General features: G+C 41.3%; 1 protein-coding gene across 4 annotated transcripts in view; it reads right to left on the bottom strand.

Moving 5' to 3' along the window:
- The window catches only part of CYFIP2 (cytoplasmic FMR1 interacting protein 2), a 124,364-nt gene that overhangs the window by 94,377 nt on the left and 6,603 nt on the right, over positions 1 to 23,384 (bottom strand). For 2 of the 4 annotated variants that reach the window (XM_055325158.1, XM_055325161.1), the window contains exons 2-5: positions 11,474 to 11,613; positions 9,874 to 9,963; positions 4,615 to 4,692; positions 3,014 to 3,115 (exon numbers count right to left, since the gene is read on the bottom strand). In XM_055325158.1, the coding sequence (XP_055181133.1) occupies positions 3,014 to 3,115; positions 4,615 to 4,692; positions 9,874 to 9,963; positions 11,474 to 11,590 (387 nt within the window). In that variant the 5' untranslated portion in view covers positions 11,591 to 11,613. The remainder of the gene's footprint in view (positions 1 to 3,013; positions 3,116 to 4,614; positions 4,693 to 9,873; positions 9,964 to 11,473; positions 11,614 to 23,384) is intronic. The other 2 variants (XM_055325159.1, XM_055325160.1) reach the window with 1 other exon arrangement.

Below are 23,384 nucleotides of genomic sequence, written 5' to 3'. Positions count from 1 at the left end.
GAAGGATGAGTAATAAACTAGTGGTTGAAGTGGAGTAAGCAAAAGGAAGAAACTGGAGGCAGAGAGGGACCCTTGAGGCCTTTGAGAGGGCTCAGGTTTCTACACTGAGTGAGTCAAGAATAATATGATCTGAATTGTATTTTAAAAGGGTCACATGGGGGATCCCTGGGTGGCTCGGTGGGTTAGCGCCTGCCTTTGGCCTGGGGCATGATCCTGGAGTCCCAGGATTGAGTTCCACGTCGGGCTCCCGGCATGGAGCCTGCTTCTCCCTCCTCCTGTGTCTCTGCCTCTCTCTCTCTTTCTCTATCATGAATAAGTAAATAAAAAAAAAAACCTTTTAAAAAATAATAAAAAATAAAAGGGTCACATAGGACGCCTGGGTGGCTCAGCAGTTGAGCATCTGCCTTTGGCCCAGGGTATGATCCTGGAGTCCCAGGATTGAGTCCCACATCAGGCTTCCTGCATGGAGCCTGCTTCTCCCTCTGCCTATTCTCTGTCTCTCTCTCTATCATGAATAAATAAAATCTAAAGAAAAAAAAAAAAGGTCACAGTAGCAGGCAAAGGTAAAAGGAGGAGAATAGTTAAGAGAAATGAAAATATGTCTACCCCAAAATGTATACATGAATATTCACAGGACCTTGTTCATAATAGCCTCAAAGTGGATATAATCTAAATGTCCATTAACACAAATATGTAAATAAAATATGGTAGATCCATATAGAAGATTAGTATTTGGTCATACATTTTGAACCTGCTACAATATGGATGGATCTTGAAAACAATATACTAAGTGAAAGAAGTCTGTCACCAAAGGTCACATATTATGTGATTCCATTTATATGCAGTGTCCAGAAGAGGCAAATCCATAAGACAGATTAGTGGTTACCTAGAGCTGGAGGGGGGCAGATGGAAGGTATGATGGAGTGATAGCTAAAGGGAATGGGATTTCTTTTTGGGGTGAGAATGTTCTACAACTGAGTGTGGTGGTGGATGTACAACTCTGTGAATATACTAATAAAAACTGTTCAATTGTACAATTTAAATGGACAAACTGTATGGTATATGAATCATACCTAAAAAAAACTGTTGACAAAAAGAGCAGCTGACAAATAACAAAAAAGGGCTAAAGGAGCAATTCTGAAAGAGACACAGAGAGAGGAGGAGGTGGAGGAAGAGGAAGAGGAGGATAACCGGGAGAAAGGAGAGAAATCACTCCTTGTATGTGAACTTTACTCCATGGACATGGGATACCCTGCCCAGCCAGTCATTCCTTCCTTCAAAGCCTAGACCAAGCCAGACTTTCTCCATCCAGAGTCTAAGTCCAGTAAAACTTCTTGCAATGATGGAGATGCTCCACATCTGCACTGTCCAATATGGTAGCCACTCATCACATGTGGCTACTGAGCATTTGAAATGGCCAGTGCCCTGGGGGACCTGAATTTTAAATTTTATTTAGTTTTAATGTATAGTCCCATATGGCTACTGGCCACTGTGCTGAACAGCATAGTTCTAGATTTCATCAGATCCTCCTCTCAATATTTCGTTGGAAGGCCCTTTGTTTCGCACTCAATCAGCTCTGGATAGTTCTCTCTTGGGCCTGACTTCCTAAAGAGAGTAGGCTCCTAAGGGCAGGTCCATGATGCTAGTCACAGCAGCTGCCATTTATCAAACCTACTCTGTAACCAGGACTCTACTTGGCTCTTTACAAATAGACCTCATTTGTCCTCACCACAAACCAGAGATTAGGCATGATTTCCAAGGTGAGAGAACTTTTGTCAACACAAAGGTGTGAGACGTCACATAACTCCCCGGCACACAGAGACAGTGGGGCAAACTCTTGAGTTACCCCGCCTCAGATACCAGGCCATCTGCCCAGGGCTGTATGCATTTGCACCTTCCCCAGACATGCCCCATCTCCCACCCCCCGGGGGCCCGGGTAGAGCTGGGTGTGGGTGGACATCTGGCCAGGGCTTGCAAGTGAAGCTCAGCTTTTCAGTGGACTGTGTAGAGGGCATAGAGCGAGTGCCATGACTCCCGCCCCAGGGTACAGACTGTTCTTGAAGTGTTCAACCTGCATTCCTGAACAGCATCCGACCTAACTATAATAATCAACCAATTTGCATTATTTTCTCTTTGCCATTCCTGCTTAACCAGCCTGCCCTCTGGCCTTCCATTGATGGAGGCCCCTCAGCTCTCTTTTCTCTTCTCCTCCTGACATGATTCCTTTTCCTGGCTTCCCAGCTGGCTTCCATGCTGTCTCTTCTCCCCTCCCACCTTCCACATCTGTAACTGCCTCCCACCTCCCATCTGTTTCCCACACAGCAGCCAGAATGTTGCTGTAAAACCTCAAACCAGAACCCGTCACAAGAAACCGCCAGTGGCTTCTATGGTGTTCGAGTAAAATCCATATATTCTCTTCATGTCCTGCCTCCTGGCCTACAGTGCCCTAGAAGGTCAGGTCCTGTCTACCTCTCTCATGTCACTTTCAGTCCACCATCCCTTCTCACTGCAGCATCCCTGGCTTCTTCTATTTCTTAAACACATCCTGCTTCTTCAGGCCTCAGGACCTTTGCTTTTGCAGTTCCTTTTGCTTGAAATCCTCTTCATCTGATCGTCACATGCCAGATGATTGTTACATACAGATTTCAGTGCAAATACCACTCCTGACAGGCCATCCCTAAAGCTGCACCATGTCACAGACACCCTCTACCCCAGAGTTTTGATTTTTAAATTTTATTTACTCACAGCACTTACTATACCCTGATTGTGGGTGGACTGTGTATTATTTACTGTCAGTCTCTCCTACCTGAAACACACTTGTGTACTCACTAGGATGTAAATCACATGGAGAGAGGGAGGCTTGTCTGTTTTGCTCACTAAGGGGTATATCACGGGGGCACACAAAAAGCTCTTGCTCATTGGATAAATAACCTGGGTCAAAAATCCAGACCCCAGCAATCAGTGAGGTGTGGCCTCTCAAGTCTCCTGCTCCAGATCCACCCTAACCCCTCACCTGAAAGTACATGAACTTCATGAGCTTGGTGACCTCTGGCTCTAGCACTTCCACTGTCTTCTCATAGATCTCCACCCGGTTGGGCTGCTCATTGCATTTCACCTGTGTGGGGAGAGGGGAGATCACACATCTTCCTTTGTCAACGCAATTCTGGTTCACATCTATCATCTTATTAACGGGGCCCATTTGCATTCTTGAAGGCACTTCGTTTAGGATGGTAAATGTGGTGGTCACCCTAGTAAGTGGGGGCTGGGGTAGCCCTGCCTGACGGGTCTGACCAGAGCAAAACTGCTCCCTAGACATTGGCTGCAGGAAAGAAACCAGTTAGTTCTGAGATCAGAACCCTCCTCCTCTTCAATCTGTTCAGTACCCTGACCATGAGCTGTATACACATCTACCTTGATCTGCAAGGTCTCCCTCCTTCAGCCTTTTCAATGAAACTCCCAAGTGGGGCCCCACCCAGCATCTGAGCAGAGAAAAATGTTCTAGCCATTTCTCTGCATGCACATGGGGCAAGGCCCCTGGCCATACTTGGCCCCATCAAGAAACCCATTTTCTCTGCCCAGTAGTTTTCAACACATCAGAATCACATAGCAGACATTTTCATAGCATGTGTACCCAAGACCTGATCAAGTGAAACTGAAGAGTGAGCAAAGGATAAGCACGGGGACATTCTTCACGCTGTTGCTTAGAAATTCTTAAAATGGTAGCAATAAGGTAAATACCCACCAGTCAATGATTAAATGGATAAAATATGATGTACTCATACAATATCATCCTAAGGCTGCTAGAAGTAATGAGACAGATGGATGTGAAGTGACATGGAGACATTGCTACCATAAACTGACAGGTGAAAAAAACTTGCAGGACATGAAGTGTAACTGAGTCCCATTCTTGTTAAACGAAACACAAAACAAAACAGTGTTTGTTTGTATGTCCATAAATAATACAGGCATAGAAAATCTGAAAGACTTCAAAGCAAACTGCTAATAAGTAGTCATCTCTGGGGGCTAAGATTAGGGGAAGAGAGGGATATAGTTTCTATTTACTTTGTACACCTGTGGTTTGTTCATTTTGTTATAATGGGACCCTGGAATTACATGATGATAATTATTGTAAATATAATATCTGCATGAGTCAACACAACAAAGTTACTAATAAGGAATCAAGTGGAAAAAAGCAATCGGCATAAATATAAATAAGCATACTTTTGTAAATGATAATTTACAAATAATATTTGTAGGAACATTCAGGATATTCAAGGAAAAAGATCTAGAGGAATATGCATCAAAGTATCCATAGTGATTATGCTTTGGTTGGAGGTGGGTCTGAGTGGTGGGGGTGAGGAGGTGGGAACATCTTGCCTTTCACCTTTTCTTTCTGCAGCGGTTTGGGTGTCATACAGGTAGTACATTTCGCTTTTGAAATAAAGCAAACATATTTTTTTAAGTTGTCATCAGTTTTATGGGAAGCTCACTAAATGTCTTGAAAAGCACCCTTGAATAACAGGCTCTGCTTCACTCACTCCCAGCCACCTGGAAAAGCTCAGCTCCCTGGATGAAGGTAAAGTGGAGGGTGGCACCCAGCAAGGACAGTCTCACCTGGGGGATGGCCCGGGAGCAGCTGCGCCAGGTGTACAGCATGACTGCATACTCGTGCCCTTCCTCCAGCATTTCATTCTGAAAAGCAAAACACATTCAGCAGGGAGAAATTACACTGGAGCCAGAAGGCTTCTTCACGGCCCGCCCCCAGATCAGATCCTCGTCACTCACAGTGGCCTGTGGACCAGCGGCATCAGAGGGACCTGGGAAGCTTACTAGAATCTCAGGCCCCTCCCTAGGCCTGGGGAATCAGATTCTGCATTTCAATAAAACTCCCAGGTGACTCAGATTCCCAGGTACACAATTAAGTTTGAGAAACCCAGGCTTAAATTAGGGTCCTCAGACACCCAAGGGCTCTACCAGCAGGCAACATTTTTCAAAGATTGGGCAGACAACTTAGAAAAAGGCTGATCTATTTGTTCCCATAGGAAGTTATCTCAGATATAGTGTGAGCAAGAAAATAAGCAATGAGAGAAATGGTACATACATCAGATAAGTTAAAAAACCAAACACAGAGTAATAATTATGAAAGTATATTGTCGTGTAATGAAAAATATCTTGGCACCATATGCACCAGGCTATGAAGAACAAGCTCTCTGTGGGGCTGGATAAACACGGGCTTTTACTTTTCGTATCACAGAATACTAGGTTTGCCCTTTTATCAGAGCCCATGCTACAATTTCAGGAGCAAGAAAATGACTAAGATCAATTTTTAAAAATACAGCAGATGGCAAAACCAATAACAGCATGGAAAACGAATCTGAAAAATACAGTGATGACTCACCTCACCCTGCAAGTGCTAAGAGCCCTAAACTCGGGATCTAAATATCTGGGCTCAAATCCCAATGTCATCCCTTCTTAGGTCCTTTATCTTCAAGAAATCACTTAACCTAAAATTCTCCATTTAGTATCTGTGTAATGATGATGATGGTGACAACCTCCAAGAAGTTTATGAAAATTAAATCACACACACACAGCAAACATACATCACACATCACACACCTTCTAGGTGATCTGTAAAGGGAAAAGTATTATTAGGAAAAAGACAGTCTGGCAGAAACGTGCACACTTGATCACAGTGGTACTGTCCTAACACCAAGAAGTGGAAACTACCCAAATGGCCATTAACTGATGGGTAGATAAATACAATGCGGCCCAGCCGCCCGAAGAAACAGCACTCATCAATAAGCAGGAGTGAAGTGCTGATACGTGCCACAGCATGGATCAACTCTGAAAACATTCTGCTAGTCACAAAGGCCGCATGTTACATGATTCATTTAGATGAGATGGCTCAGAACAGACAGATCCATAGAAACACAGCAGATTAGTGTTTGCTAGGGGATAGGGAGAGACAGGAATTGGGAATGACTGGTAATGGGCTTGGGGTTTCGCTGTGGTGATGGCAATAAAAGGGTAGGGATTTTGTATGACACTGTAAATACATAAGAGAAACACTGAATTATACCCTCTAAGTGGTGAATTTGATGCTATGTGAAGTTTCCAAAAAAGCAATAAAAAAGAGTATCATTAGACCATGTGTCTTGTAAATGTATGTACTGATATAAAAATGAACCTTTACTAATTTTTTTATAAGATTTTATTCATTTATTCATGAGAGACATAGAGAGAGAGAGAGAGAGAGAGAGAGAGAGGCACAGAGACACAGGCAGAGGGAGAAGCAGGCTCCATGCAGGGAGCCCAACATGGGATTCAATCCCAGGACTCTAGGATCATGCCCTGGGCTAAAGGCAGTTGCTAAACCACTGAGCCACCCAGGGATCCCCTAATTTTTTAATTCCACATATCACATCTACTTCATAGTATCTCCCTAGTGCAAGATCAGATTTAATTTGGAATCTATTACTTCTTACAGTTTTGCTTTCAACAGCAAATGTCCATAATGAGTCGTACTTTCAATTCTTAATTTGGAGCACTTTTAAAATCAGTAACAGATTGTCCTTGAGACCAGAGAGAACCAAGAACCTAGCCTATGGGTCTCCTGCTGCTCCTGCTTCAGAAAAGATGTCAAAAGAGAGAAGTGACAGTAACAGAGGGAATGTGTGTCCACTTGTTAGCACCAAACAGCCCACCAGCAGGGTGAGATTTGGACTTTCACTCAATGAATGGTTTACTGAGTGCTCACAGGTCCCACACTGCAGACTGTGTGCTGTGAGCAAGTGCAGCGAACAAGTATAGTGTAGATGCTGCCCAATGGATCGTTCAGGTGACCATCAACTTGCTATATGCCTGGAGTGCAGAAGTCAGGACAGTGTGGCAGGAAGAGCCCTAAGTGCAGCCTCAGGAGATTGAAGTTCTGGTCGTGGCTCTGCTTAGGCTCATCTTTTACCTTAAAAATGTCACCATTTTCTCATTTAGAGTTGGCCTGAATCACTGGATCACCCCTGATGCCCAGGCCATGCCCCACGAGAACCAAATCCTTATTTCCAGGTAGGGGCCCAGGCCCTGGTGTTTTTTAATGCTCTCAAAGCAAGTGCAGTGTACAGCTCAAGAAAGGGCATGTGGACAAAGAGAGAGACACTATATATGTGTGTGCACACAGAAACCCAAACCCAGGAAGTCTCTGAGAATCTTTGTCTCTGTGTCTTTGCTTCTGCTCATTCCACCATCTAGTGTGCCCTCCCCACTTCATCTCTGACACATAAAATTCTAACTACATGAGACAGCAGAATTGAGTGCAAAGAGATCAGGACTGGTAACCAAAAGCCTTGATTCCAAGTTCAACCCTATAATTTGTTAGTTTGTGGGATCATGAGTAACTTGCTTGTTCACTTCTCCATGTCTCAGTTTTCTCATCTCTAAAATGGACATAATGATCCCTTTGTGAGTCACAGGGCTATTATAAGGCTCCAATGATATCTATGTGTGAGAATATCTTACACATTTTAAATTATCATACAAACGGTTAAAATGTGTATCTGTATATATATAGCATACAAGGCCCTACTCAATAGCCCCTTCTTTCATCAAACTTGCTCTGACCCTGAACTCTTCAAAAGCACAGAGCTTTGAACTTTTACCATGTCATTTACCTTTAACTTAATACATTTCTATTTGCCTACACAGAGTAATCTAGAGCACAGGTTTTATAGTCAGACAGACCTGCATTTGGCCAAGTCATTTGTCAGTGGCAGGGCTTGAGTAATTCACTAACTTTCTGAACTTTGTGTTTCCCTGTCTGTAAAATGGGAACCTATCTCACAGGGTTGAAATGAGAACTAATTCAAACAGTGCATTTAAAATATCTGACAGAGAATTTATGAATAGACATTTCTCCAAAGGCGATATCCATATGGCCAATAAACACAAGGAAAGACACTCAATATCACTCATATCAGGGAAATGCACATCATAATCACAATGAGATGCCACCTCACACCTATCAGAATGGCTAAAATCAAAAGCATAAGAAATAACAAGTGTTGGTGAGGAGGAGAAAAAGGAACCCTCTTGCACTGTTGCTAGGGATGCAAACTGGTACAGCTACTGTGGAAGACAATTTGGAAGTTCCCCCCAAAAATTAAAAATAGAACTATCATGTGATCCAATAATCACCCTGTTAGATATTTACCCAAAGAATAAAGAAACACTAATTTGAAAGGATATATGCACTTCTGTTTGTTGCAGCATTATCTACAATAGCCAAAATATGGACACAACCTACATGTCCATTGATAGATGAATAGATAAAGAAGATGTGGTATGTGTATGTGTGTGTATATATACACACACACAGCATGTTTTATATATGTGTATATATGTATGTAATACATATATTAAATATATATTATGTATATAATTATATATTATGTATATATGTATATAATAGATATGTATTTTATATGTGTATGTAATATATATATATTTACTATGGAATGGAATATTATGCAGCCACAAAAAGAATGAAATCTTGCCACTGCAGCAATACTGATGGACCTAGAGAGTATAATGTTAAGCAAAATAAGTCAGAGAAAGACAAACACCATATGATTTTACTCATATGTGGAATTTAAGAAATAAAACAAACACGGGGGGGGGGGAAAGACATACCAAAAAATAGACTCTTAACCACAGAGAACAAACTGATGGTTACCAGGGAGGAGGTGGGCTGGGGAATAGGTGGAATGGGTGAAACAGGTGATGGGGATAAAGAGGATACTTAGAATGAGCATTGAGTTATGTACAGAACTGTTGAATCACTATATTGTACACCTGAAACTAATATAACACTGTATGTTAACTACATTGGAAAAAAATTATATTTTTTTAAATAAATAAAATACCTGCACAGAAAGTGTTCAATAAATGGAAAGTTTGTTCACTTGCCTCATTGAGAATCAAGACTGGCCACTATTTGTCCTTGTGTATCTCCCTCTCCTACATTTAGCACAGTCTCTGCAGGTACCAGATATACAATATATATTGAATGAATGGGGCTAGGGATGATAAGGCAAGGCTTTAGCATATAACTGATACAGTGAGAAAGGTCCAATGAGCTACAGGCAAAGCCTCTGAATGAGGGTTCTGAAATTCTTCAAATTCCAGGGCTACATGAGAATAAAAACAATGGGGACGCCTGGGTGGCTCAGTGGTTAGGCGTCTGCCTTTGGCTCAGGTTGTGGTCCCAGAGTCCTGGGATCAAGTTCCGCATTGGGCTCCCTGCATGAGGCCTGTTTCTCCCTCTGCCTATGTCTCTGCCTCTCTCTCTCTGCCTCTCTCATGAATAAATAGATAAAATCTTTAAAAAAAGAGAGAGAGAGAGAGAGAGAGAGAATAAAATCGATCAAAGCCCAAGAGGCAAGTGGCAAATGGATGATTCCTCACAGATAGGTCAGATACAGACCTATTAGACCATCGCCCCCATTTGTGAATGATTTAGACCACGAACTTCCTTGGGTTAATAAGGTGTTATTCTATAGCCACCATCTCTTCTTTTTGAGAAACCTTTTGCTTTTGTCAAGAGACAAATTTCCACATAGCCAGTAATCTATAAAGTATAAGACAAGGCAGGATTAAACTGCACATTAACTTGAAAAGCTACAGAAGTTGACGGATATAAATAATGGGATCCAGTGGGGCCCCACAGGCGAGCCAGAAGGCAGGGGAACAGTGTGCCCCAGGCATTGAGAGGGGGTGGGGCAGGACCTGAGGACCAGCTTACGGAGACCAGTCTGAGGCAGGCAGCTCTGGGAATAGCTGAGCACAAGCCCCTCCCATGCTGGCAGGATCACGGCGACTTACCATGCTGGAATGGACCGTAGCCTGCTCAATGTACCTTGCAATGCCTGTGACAAATGCATTCCTGTCCTCGAAGTTTGTGTCAAAGTTAGCCTGGAGGAATTAGAGGACAGAAACATTCGTTTGTTGGAAAATGAGTCCAAGGTGGCTGGGTGTCCAAAAACGAGTCCAAACCACTGCCAACAAATGCCACACGTCTCTGTGGAAACCTATCTCCACATTGTTCCTCTGATCTTCCCCCAAGAAACCCCACTCTGACTCACACTGGGCAGGCGCTGGCTAGACGGGGCCCGCATCTGATTTCCCAGGTTCACCCAGCAGAGCCTTGGAAGTACACGCTTAAACTATAGAAACCTAAAGAGCTGTTAAAAATTCAGGTGTGCATTATTTTCATCCAGAAGTTGCAAAAATACTCACCTGAGGCTGCAGATACTTATGCATAAGGATGATAACTGCAGCATTTTTGGTGACAGCAAAAATTGGAAACCATCCAAATGTCCATTAACAGCAAAAGGCTAATAAATAAATAATAGCGTATCCATACAAGGGACTTATAAGTACTATGTGGTGGTCAAAAATAAGATGGTAGCACTGTAGTACTGCTATGGAAAAATACCCACAATAAACTTTAAGTTAAAAAAGCCAAATTATAGAGCAATATATATACTCTGCTTCCTTTTTGGTTAAACAACATATATCTATATCAATGTATAATATATATATCATATATATGGTAAAAAGGGGTATGTGTATGTATATGTAGTCATAGTTACAGGGAAATTTTACTTTGTTATACTTTTCTGTATTGCCTGTAATAAAAAAGATTTATGTAATCAAAAATTTAATGTGGGTTAGAAAATGTGAATAAGCCGTTTTGTCACCTGAACCTTCAGGAATATGCTTAAATAAAATCTAACTACTGAATGAAATTACAAATATATTATGCATTCATATTTAGTTTCAGTTAGCAGGCCCAGAACCTACAAAAGGTCAAATATGGCTAAAAATTTCATATTAACTTATTCTTTCCCAATGTGGCATGCTCACCTGGCATGCCCGGATGAGGGGCTATCTATAAAGTGGACTCCAGCTACACTGCTGCCCTTCCCATCATGCCCTGAGGGGTGGTTGGGCGGGGCGTCATGGTTTTGAGCGATCTGATCATGGTTTATCATAAGCTCAGGCACAAGCAAACAATGGTGACTGGCATCCCTGAGCCATTAGCTGCTATGGGGAGCTGAAAGCTCTTCTCACATACATGAAGGAAAAGTAATTACCCAGGCAGGCTCTAGGGGTTTCTAAATTGTAATATTTAATTCATGAGATCAGAGCTCCCAGATCCTTGGTTGGTGCCGCAGCAAGAACAGCAGGGAAGGTATTTGGGGTCAGAGAGGATCAACAAGCCTTCCCTGGGGAGGACAAATAGCCCTGGTTTATGTTTACGAGCTAATCTATTCCTCATACTCAGCTCCACCAGGGCACGAGGGACTCCATCAGCTCAAGACCTTTCACCTTTTAGAGGCAGGCATCCCCCTTCCCTGTGCCCTTCAGGGCAAACCCTCAGAAGGGATCTGGAACTCCCTGGTCCTCTGGAAGAACTGACCTGGTACATGATGGAGGAAGGTGGTGGCTCGATGCATGGCTGCTGGTCGGGGAGGGGCAGCTCTTCCAGCAGGTCCACGTTGGACAGGGCATCTTCCAGGGTGACGTGGGTGGTCATGGCTGCAGCTGCTGTCTTCTGCACTGAGGGAAAAGAATGTTAGGGGCCTCCAAATGTGTCTCAATATCTCCCAGAGAATGAAGGGGGCTTTACATGCATCGAGACCACCTCCATCTGCTGCGTCTTCACAAGGTCTCACAACCTGAACCTGATATTTGAGGATCTCTTTACAGTTTAGAAAGTTTTTTTTTTTTTTAATGTCTATTATCTGGACTAAACTTCACCACCACCTTCTGTGATCAACACGGCAGGTGGTTTACAGAACTGATAAATGAAAAGGCTCCGAGCAGTTATATGACACCCATACAACCACAGTGACTAAGGGCAAAGGGCCTCAAATATACCTGATGCTACACATGAGCCTCGGCCACCCCCAACTTCTGTTCTGCATGAGGATATGGATCAGTTCTACTCCTAAATTACCAAACAGCACAAATACACATGATAGAAATAGCCACGATTATTGACTTGATTCTACTCCAAACTCAGTAAGCTGGAACTACAAGAATTCAGACTGCAACAAATTTAACCTTATTTGCAAAAATGGAAGAGCCATGGTCTTCCTTGGTCTGGAGATGCTTTGAGGCACACCAAGTAAATCAGTCCTAAATGGACATTTCTGTGTCCTGGACCCTGACAGAGTGCAGTGGATTTGATGAGAGCTTCTCCTAGCAGTGAGGCTAAAGGGGATCTGAAGATGCACTTAACCCAATCCAAGCTAACTACTATTTTAAGAACTCAGTACCCAGCAAACAGAATACTCATTTTTTTAAAGCGTACATGAAACGTTGATAAAAAAAAGATCCTGATTTAGACCATAAAACAGGTTCTCACAAGTTCCCCCAAATATGACATCCTAGAAGTTACATTCACAGATGACCATGCAACACAATTCAAAATCAATAATACAAATCACAGCAAAAAAACCTCCTATACCTATGAAAGTTTGCAAAAACATACTTCAAGGCTACTCACAGCTAAAAAGGAATTCAAATAGAAATTATGAAACACTTAAAATTGAAAGATAGCTGAAATAAATGTCTTAAACATATTTAGCAGAAAGAAAGTGAAACTAAATGAACCTAATTTTGACTCAAAAATCTTAAAAAGGAATAAAAAATCAACCCAAAGAAATGAAAATGCAAGGACTGATCATTACAAAAGCAGAAATAAATGAAGCAAAGTACAAAGCAAAGCAAAACAGAGTAAACTAGGTGAATAAAAGTAAAAAAACTGAGTTTAATAAGATTAACAATAATAACGAGCTGCCCCTTTAGCATATTTGAATAAAGAAACAAAGAGAAAGCCCACTTCTTCTTTTTTTTTTTTAATTTTTATTTATTTATGATAGTCAGAGAGAGAGAGAGAGAGAGAGGCAGAGACACAGGCAGAGGGAGAAGCAGGCTCCATGCACCGGGAGCCCGATGTGGGACTCGATCCCGGGTCTCCAGGATCGCGCCCTGGGCCAAAGGCAGGTGCCAAACCGCTGCACCACCCAGGGATCCCAAGAAAGCCCACTTCTGATGGTCTGAGCACCTCTCCCCTCCCTTCCCCAAATCCCAGGGAAGCCTGAGATGGGCTTGCAGGCTAGAATTTTGAAGTGTCAGAGAATGTGTCTTGATTGCTTGTCAGGAAATGAGGCATCTAAACCAGGTTAGAATAGGACCATCAACATGACAGCTGGATCTAGGGGCTGCAGAGTGTACCCAAGGGCATGCTGTCTCTAAACTAGTGTCTCCTTCAGGCTCATGGCTGGGAGGGCAGCTCGGGGCTGAGCAGCTAACTATGCTTCACACTTCACGGAGTCTCCTAACACACTTCCCTGTCAGGTACTGTGGTGACAGCGAATGCCACGTCAAATGAGGGCATGAGGAGCTCACAAGTGATTTCCCCTCTGTCTTCTGCAGGCATTTGACCTCATGGTGGTGGTTTCAGGTCCTCTCCATGCCTGTGCTTCTTCGTATTCTCTCCCCTGAATTCTACGTGTGGCATCCAGTTCTACAGCAAAACCATTTACCAATCAACACACAAAAAAATTATCTTCTTTCTTACATTAATATTAAATTCATTTCGTAGGAAGAACTAATAATTTTATAGAGCATAATGATCTACAAGCTCCAAAGCCCTAACTCTTCATTAATTCAAATAATAATAATAATAATAATAATAATAATAATATTTCTTTAGTGCCTACACTGCTAAGCACTCCACTATTTCTGGATTAACCTTGCATCAACCCCATAAAGGTAGGTCCTATGATTATTCCCATTTTATAGAAGAGTCAACAGAAGCTCAAACTTAAGTAATTTCACAACCTCAAGTGCTGGTAAGTGTCAGGCTGGGGTTGGAACCAAGGTGTCTCCAGTTCCAGATTTTGTGCTCCCTTCCTCGTGCTCAGACTCATATTGCAAGACTGACTGTGTGTTACTGACAGGAGATCTGTCTCTACGCTAAATCTTTTCAAATGCTACACATCAGTGATTATTGGTCCTGCTTGTGCCAAAGAACTACAGGCACAATTTTTTTTTTTTTTAAGATTTAGTTATTTGTTTGAGAGGAGGGAGGGGCAGAGGGAGAGGGAGATAATCTTAAGGAGGCTCCCCACAGAGTACAGAGCCCTTCGTGGGGCTCAATTTTATGACCCCAAGATCATGATGTAGGCCAAAATCAAGAGCCGGATGCTTAATCCACTGAGACACCCAGGCATCTCCCACAGGCATAGCTTTTTAATAATAAAATGCCTGGGCTCCATCTCTAGGACCTTGGTAAGGATGTAAGATAGCATAAGGAAGGAAATCTGGTAATATCTAACAAACTTGTATATGCATTTTATTCTTTGACCCACAATCCCACTTCTAGGAAACTATCCCAAAGATAAATTGATAAAAATGCAAAAAGACATTTGCACAACGCTATTGACTGCAGCATCATCTGGAATAGGAGACAAAAGTCTGCAAAATGCAAACACCCCTTAACAGAAGATTGTGTGAATAAACTATGGTACAGCTGTACTGTGAAATACTAGGCAGCAGTAAAAAGGAATGAGGAATCTATCTATACACACAACCATGGGGTGATCTCCAGGATAAAGTCGTGTACATTTATTTAAGAAAGGAGTGATGCGCGCGCGCACACACACACACACACATATTAAAAAACAAACAATGAAAGGATAAATCACCTAGTTTTAAAAACTGGCCACCTATGGGGAAGATAGGCTTGAGGGTGTAGAGATAGAGGCAAGAATTCTTTGGATATGCTGTTTTGTAGATTTGACTTTGAAATCACATACTTTACATAATTATAAAATAAAATTTAAATTTAAAAAAGCAACCATCCCCCCAAAAAAGTAAGATAAAACAAATGAAGGTATATTTGTGTTAGCTGTTGGCATAACTACACAGAAAGAACCTATTCCAAGTGATTTTCACATTCAGAAATTTGATCCTACATTTCTGATGGGAGATACCCTAAGAACAATGAAGAGTTGCAAAAAAAAAAAAAAAAAAAAAAACTCATGCTTTTTTTTAGTAATTATATTGGTTAACTGTTGCAGTGCAAAGTAAAACAAATTAGTAATTGTGGAATACTCTATCATTCCTGGTGGTGTTGAGCACTGCCATTCTTGGTGAAAGGAGATATTAAACCAAGTAAACCAAATAGTCCTGAATAGGAAATTGGGTATTAGTAGGAAGTCATCATGTGTTCTGACTTTAAATATACCATATGTATGTTTGTATGTATGTATATATGTGCATTTACTTCCTAGCTCTGTGCACTGAAAAGCCCAGGACGCAATGACCAACCCATGAGCAATGAATGAGTACCTTTAGTGTCAAGCTGTGGTCTGAAAATAGCATTTCCCACTAAAAGGATCAGTATTTTGAAGAAACAGCTCGTCCAGGTCTGGGACAGAAAAAGTATAAGAAAGGCTTAGAGAGCAAGTTGTCACAGAAGAAAGCAAGGAAGCAGCTCTCTAACCACGACTCCTGGGGCGTGTCCAAGGGACCCAGGAGCCAACCTGAGGCAGCTTCCATTGGCCAACAAAGGGGACTGTGAGCACAGTTAGTATACCTCAATGAAGCAATATCAAATATGTTTAAATCCATGAAATAATAAAGACAATTAGACCTTGGTTTTGTTAACTTTTGTTTGTTTACTGCTGGAGGATGCCTGTGAACCAAACTTTATGTTGAAAATAGGTACAAAAAAGGAAAAAAGCAAACATTTAACATATCTTTCCTATACAAACTGACCGCTGGATAACCAAATTGCAGAAGAGGGGATGTTTCTCTCTACAGATAGAGGAGTTCTTTTTTTCCCCCAGAAATATTGGCAACTAAAATATCCCCATTTTTCTAACCCTTAAAATGGATATAGGCACTGATCATCAACCACTGCTGGCATCACTAAATGAATTACAATCAGATATTATGTGCCTCCTGACGGAAAAGCACACCATTTACCTTATGAAGAATGCTGGACCCAAAGCAAAACACTTAAACCCAATCAAGCCTTTGACACTCATTCATAGGAAATGGAGGGGACACAAGAACACATTAAAATACACCACAGTGATGTAATTAGTAAAACATAATCTATGGGAAACTCTGCGGGATAAATGACTCAGTGTCTTCAATAAATAAATTCCATGGGGGAAAAAGAGATGGAGGGGAAACTATAGCCAATAGGGGACTTGGCAGATGATCACAGTGCGTCACCTTGTTTGGATCCTCTTTCAAACAAAACCATAAGAAGCCAACCATAAGAAAACAATCATAAAAAAATCGTTTATGAGGAGATAGGAAAATTTCATAGTGACTGGGTGTTTGATAATATTGAGGAAACAGTGCTATTATTTTTCAGATGTGATAACAATAACAAGGTTATATTTTAAAAGAGTTCTTATCTTCTAGAAACACTTACTAAAATATGGGTAAAATGATAGAGGAGTTTGCTTTCAAATAATACTAGATGGGGAGAAAGTGAGTAACAGATGAATCAAAACTGGCTAGGAGTTAATAACTGTTAATGCTGTGTGATGCTTATTATATTTTTTCCACCCAATTTTATATATGTTTGAAAATGTTCAAGAAATCATCAGCTCAGTGTATATAGTATCAGCTTTTATCCACGTCCCCTTCCTTTACGTTCCATGACTCCCACTTGCCATGATCTTTCTTTTCACCTTCCTACAACCTGGGTTTCTTCTGGACTTCACAAGCTTCAAAACAATTCATCTACCAGAATAACCCTTCAGGTTTTCCCTTTAACACAATAACACCCCTGCACCTCCCTTGAAGAGAATCAATAAGTGAACAGCCTACAAGCCAGTAAATTAGAAGTCTTTATTTCTGTTAATGCAACCTTCCTTTTCTCCTTGTAAATGCAGCTTCTCTAATGGATTCCTGTGTTTGTTTGTAGATCATTCACTGCCTCAGGGAGAAGGAAATCAGACATTTTTAACTGAAGTGCTGTAAGTCACTGCCAACTCCACATCAATCAGAAAGAAAAAAAAAAACATTTTGGGCATTTTAAGCAGTATACATGAAAATAGGCACTTGTTTTCTGGCTCAAGTGTCCTGCCCATTTTGCAATCTTCCAAATGAGAATAATTCCTCATATCCAGTCAATGAACATGTGGCCATTTTGCCACTTTGGAAAAGAAATTAATAAAAATATTGAACAATGAACAGTGCTCTGAGAGTGTCACTTACCAGGCACAGCTGCAGGCTGTCAGGGCAGGCACTGATGGCAAATTTAAATTCAACATCTTGCTAACAAGCTCAAACCCAGCAGCCTGGTTTCACCAAAAAGTAAGAACTCTGGGCTCCAAGGCGATCTGCTTCTGGGAAGGGCTTTAGGGGTACCGTGGCTCAGGGTGACTGAGGGACCCTGAGAAGAGGAGATGGGCCCTACAAACACCAGAAGGGTGCCAGGAAAACCTGGCTTGGGGGATGCAGGTTCTTCTGACTAACCACACCCTAAAGGCTGCTACTATGTAAGCAAAAGATCTGCATTGTCATTTTCTATTTGACTTTCTGGAAGGAAAGGAAAAAAAGAGTAAGATCTTTTTACAGAAGTGGAATACCAAACAAAGTGTAACAGTTAAGCTTTAGCTATGGACTCAAATCTGTCATCTGTCACTAAGCTGTATAACCATAAGCATATTAACTTCTCAAGTCTCCGTTTCCTTACCTTTATGGGGGCAATAATTAATAATAGTCCCAGCCCTCAGTGATTTATTCTGAGGATTATATAACATTACAGAATGTGGAATGCTGCCCAATAGCAGGCACAGAGTAAGCCCTTGGGAAATGTTAGCAGCCGGGTGGCCTCTTTTCAACACAGTGAATGGATGAAGCAAACACTGCAACAGTTCTATTAAAAAAAAAAAAAAAAAAAAAAAAAAGGAGGGCATTACCATTATCTCAACTGCAGCATCTCAACTCTATAGGTCTTTCACATTGATTTCCTTAATCACAACCACCCTGCAGTTTCGAGAGAACAGGTGTTATTTTTGCTGTTTTTCTAAAGAGGGCATGGTGTTACTGAGAAGTGAAAACTTTCTTTCAAGGTCACGTGGTCAGCTGGTGGCTGAGCTCGGCCAGAAAGGGGATATCTTGACTCCCGGTTCTTTGCCCTTTCTTCTGGACGACACCTACTTTTGTACCTTTATGAAAAGTACCAAGGACTTTACTTTTTTCCCCCTGTAGCTTGGCCGCTTTTTCCCTCATGAAGAACAACCCTCTGCCAACCTGAAAAGATTAGGTAACTATAACCTCTGGGTCCCAAAAACATCAAGAGGCCAGGAGATATTTTCGCTGCCTGTAATCTCTCCAGCTAGAAAGCAATTAAATACATACACAAATACATAATTTTAAAAATGCAAATATGAGTATATTTATACATACAAATATTATATAAATAAATATGTAAACAAATATGTAAATATAAAAGGGAGGCTTAGACTGTCCCCCTTAAAAAAAAGTGTATTCTTGAGCAGCATTTGACTGAGCAAGGAAAAATCCAAAGAAGGAACCTGGAGTGCAGCCTGCTTTTCCATGTATACACTGGGCATGTTGGAGATTACACAGGGACCCAAGTTTGCTGTGACAGGATGTAGCTTCACAGGTCAGTATTTCCTCTGCAGCTGAGACCCTTCCACATGTCAAAGTCAGCATCTTCATAGGTGTGGGGGCCAAACAGGGACACAGTCATCCATATGCATCTTGCAGGACTTCCACAGATTGTACCAGAATGGACCCTGTGGCTTATCCTGAACAGGCTGGAAATGAAATGACCCAGTGGTCAAACCTTGTGGCTTCAAACCCCACTGTGGCCACTTGGCACTTCTTTTAATGGATCGCCTATCTGTAAAATAAAGCCATAGCTTAGGTGCAGCCCCAGAGCTGACAGCAGCAAGCCTCACAGTGCTGCATGAAGAGGAGAGGCAGAGCCATGTGGGAGGGAGAGGAACTAACTATAGGGGCTTGGGAGTCTGGGCCACCAAGCACAGAAGCGGAACTCTACATACTTCAATAGCCTATAGAAGTATCATCACTAGCACAGGACACAGTAGAACCCACTGAAGGCTTCATACATTGCCAGAATGATCCTGGGGCTGGGGGAGCGGAGGACGAAGGGAACGTTACCTCCTTAAGGAGCCTTTCTGCCTCTCCTACCCTCTACCTGAATTCACTTCCTCCCCCGGCCCTCCTTAAACCCAGTGCGCCCCTACTTTCATGGCATCCAGAACGCTTTATTACATCTTTTACATTTTCTCTCCAGCTCTAAATGCCAAGTTCCTTGAGGGCAGGAGCTGTGTCTAACTCCCACCCAGCTCCCAAGCACAGTATCAAGCACACATTCGTAGCTACGTAACGAATGATCCAATGAGTAGATGGCCAGTGAGCCCAAGACATCAAGAAATACATTGCTATGTCCAAGATACCAGGATTGTAAGATTGGGAGAGGAGGAAAAGGAGTATAAATAGCAAAAAAACCTGTTTATGTTTTAGAAAGAACTCTATCAAAAAAGCTTCAAATAGCTAACATGTGAGCACTTAAAGTGAACAGTTATCTCTGAAGTAAACGCTCATCCTCCTCTCATGGTATGACTGGATTTCACTCATCTTTCAAGGTCTCTCCCCTCTGGGATCTGATTACTCCTTCCAATGTCGGTGAGGCTGGGAAACTGGAACCCTCAGACATTGCTGGTGGGAATGTAAACCAGTGCAATAACTTATGAAACAGTGTAGCACTTACTCAAATTTTAAAGCACAGAGTAACCATGTGACCCAGCAAATCCTTGCTTGCTCAATAAAACCAAATCCACACAACATACAAAAAGGATTAGACATCATGACAAAGTGAGATATAGCCCAGGAATGTATGGTTGCTTTAACAATAACATCCAAAAGCCAATTAATGCAATAAGCCATATCACGGAATAAAGGACAAATCCTACACGGTCATCTCAGTACATGCAAAAAAGAGCATTTGACAAAATCTTATACTCACTCATGACAAAAACACTCAATAAACTAGGAATAGAAGGGAAGTCCCTCAACCTGATAATGGGCAGCTAAAACGAAACAAACAAAACAAAACCCACAGCCAATATCAGACTTAATGGTAAAAGACTGAATGTTTTCCTAAAATTAGGAAGAAGACAAGGATGTAAGCTCTCTCCATTTTTATTCAACATTGTTTTAAGGTTCTAGCCAGTGTCATTTGCCAAGAAAATGAAATAAAAGGTATCCATGTTAGAAATGAAGGAGTCAAACTATCTCTATGCGCAGATGCTTAATCTTGTATGTAGAAAATCCTAATGAAACCCACTGGAAAGTATTAGAATGAACAAACATGTTCAGCAAGGTTGCAGGATAAAAGATTGGCATATGAACATTAGCAACACACAATCAAAAAATGAAATCAGGAAAATATATTTACAACAGCATCACAAACAATACAATATTTAGGAATAAATTTAAGGAAAAAGCACAAAAAGTATACTCTGAAAACTATAAAACATTGTAAAAAATATTAAAGAAGGCACAAATAAATGGAAAGATACCCCATTTTCATGGCTTGGAAGACTTAATGTTTTAGATGGCAATTCTCCCCAAATTGATTCAGATCCAATGTGATCTGAATCAAAATCCCAGCTGGCATCTGTAACAGAAATTGATAAGCTATTTCTAAAATTCATATAGAAATTCAAAACAATCCCCCAAACCAACAAAACTGGAGGACGTTCACTTCAAAATTTCAAAACTTACTACAAAGCTACAGTAATTAAAACTGTGGAAAAAAAATGTGTGGCATTGGTATAAGAATATGAAACAGAATTGAAAATCTAAAAATAAACCCTGATATTTAGGGTCAATTGATTTTTGACGAGGGTACCAAGTAAAAATTCAATGGGGAAAGAATACTTTTTTCAGCAAATGGTGCTGGGACAACTGGATATCCACATGCAAATGAATAAAGGTAAACTCTACCCCACACCACACAACAAATTAAGTTAAAATGGATCAAAGACCTAAATGTTAACAGCCAAAACAATAAAACTCTTAGAAGAAAACACAAGAGTAAATCTTTGTGACTTTGGAATATGTAATGACATCAAAAGTACAAGCAGTGAAATAAAAAATAGATAAGCACCTATTTGATTTTACTAGCTTTTAATAGCGTCAAAATTAACTTGAAAATTTCTGTGCTTCAAAAAAAAAAAATACATCATCAAGAAAGTGAAAAGACAATCCACAGGATCGGAGAGACTATCTGGAAGTCCTTTATCTGCTATAGAATATAGAAAGAATTATTAAAATTCAATAACAGAAAAAGAATCCAATCTTTAAAATGGGCAAAGGATTTGGAAGAGACTTTGCTACAAAGAATATATACAAATGGACAATAAGCACATAAAAATTACTAATATCCTTAGCCATTAGGGAAATGCAAATCAAAATCACAGTGAGTTATCACTTCACATCCATTAGAACAGCTATAATCAAAAAGACAGATATAACCAATGTTGGTAAGGATATGAAATTGGAACCCCTATATTCTGCTGGTAGGAAGTAAAACAGTTGCAGCAACTTTGAGAAACAGTTTGGCAGTCCCTCCAAATTTTAAACATAGAGTTATCATATGATGAAGCAATCCCATGCCTCAGTATAACCCCAAAAGAACTGACAACATATGTCCACACAAAAACATATACATGAATGTTCACAGCACCATTATTTGTAATAGCCAAAAAGTGAAAACAACTGCAATGTCCATCAGCTGATGAATGGGTAAATAAAATATGGTATGTCCACACTGTGGAATATTATTTAGCCACAAAAAGGAATGAGTCATAGTCACATTCTACAACATGGATGAACTCTGAAAATCTGCTAAGTGAAAGAAGGATAATATGCTTTGTAAAGGAAATGTCCAGGGTAGGCAAATCAAGAGAGACATTAAGTAATTAGTGGTTGCCTAGGCTTGGGGTGGAGACTGGGGGAAATAATGGTACTGCTAACGGGCATGAAGGTTCTTCTTTCTGGCATGATGAACGTATTATAAAATTAGTCACAATGATGATTACACAACTCTGTAAATACCCCATTACTGACCTATATGCTTTAAGTGGGTGACCTGCAGAGTGTATAAATAAATAAAGTCATTACCGAAAAAACGTGAGGGTGCATGAGTACTTGGGAAAACTTTGGGTATAACATAGGCAGGAGTGGTACAAAGAGAGAGGGAGCTAGAGAAGGAGGTGGGTGTGTTTGGGAACTATGATGCTACCCTGATGAGCAGAGACTGTGCTGAAAAAAAAAAAAAATCACCCGAGGAAGTGGGGGAGAACCAGAGAGTAACAGACACAACCACAGGATCCCATGGAGCAGCCCCTAGATGACAGGAGGGGTTGGAGCACCATGGAGCAGGACCCAAACCTGCACCTCCACCTGCTCCCCACCCCCACCCCCACCCCAGTTTTGTTGCCCTGCCATCTGTCAAGTCTGGGGCTGCCCCACCCTGGAGGGGAGACTGCTCACACAGCAAAAGTCTCTGACACGGGGGATGGGCTTTGAGGTTTAGAATGAGAACGAGATGGGTGTGTAGTCCTCCTTCCACCTCCACCCTGAGCTCTCTTTCTGCAAGGAGGACATTGGGGCTGAGAGGCAAGACAGATCTGGGCAAGGTCTGCTGGCCAGTTAGGGGCAGAGCTGGGGTTAACACTGTAACTTCCTGGGAAGGTAAGAAGATCTAATACAGTAATAGATAGAACAGAGCTGTAAGAAAACAAAAACAAAAACAAAAAAAGTAACATTAAATAGGTAGGCAGGAAGGACGGGAGAAAATTCTACTTCTGCAATAAAACAAAAAAGCCATGAAGGAAAGGAGATAAATCAAAGGACATCGCCTAGCTCTCTTGTGACCATCATTTACACATCTTAATAATATAGATGCTTTAAACATGACTAAGGTTAAAACAGCTCTCCCTATATCAGGAGATGGGGACAGGGAGGGAGGCAGATGGTGTAAGAAAGCCAAGCCTTCTTCTATCACAGCAGGAAGTAAATAGACAATACACAGAACAGATAAATCAAGAAACGGCAGCGTAAGCATATCCTTTCCTTTCGAGATGTGGAGACAAGTGCTGGAAGAAAACAGTGAGTTAGAAGCAACAGCATCTAAGGGGAGGTGGGCACTGCTTGGTTGTTCTCATCACGCACCTTTCAGTACTCTTTGATCTTTTTAAAGCATGTATCGCTTTGATTGAAATTTTTAT

The sequence above is a fragment of the Nyctereutes procyonoides genome, unplaced genomic scaffold (genome assembly GCF_905146905.1).
Source record: "Nyctereutes procyonoides isolate TBG_1078 unplaced genomic scaffold, NYPRO_anot_genome, whole genome shotgun sequence".
Taxonomy (NCBI): Eukaryota; Metazoa; Chordata; class Mammalia; order Carnivora; family Canidae; genus Nyctereutes; species Nyctereutes procyonoides.
This window is presented reverse-complemented; position numbering and strand designations above follow the sequence as displayed.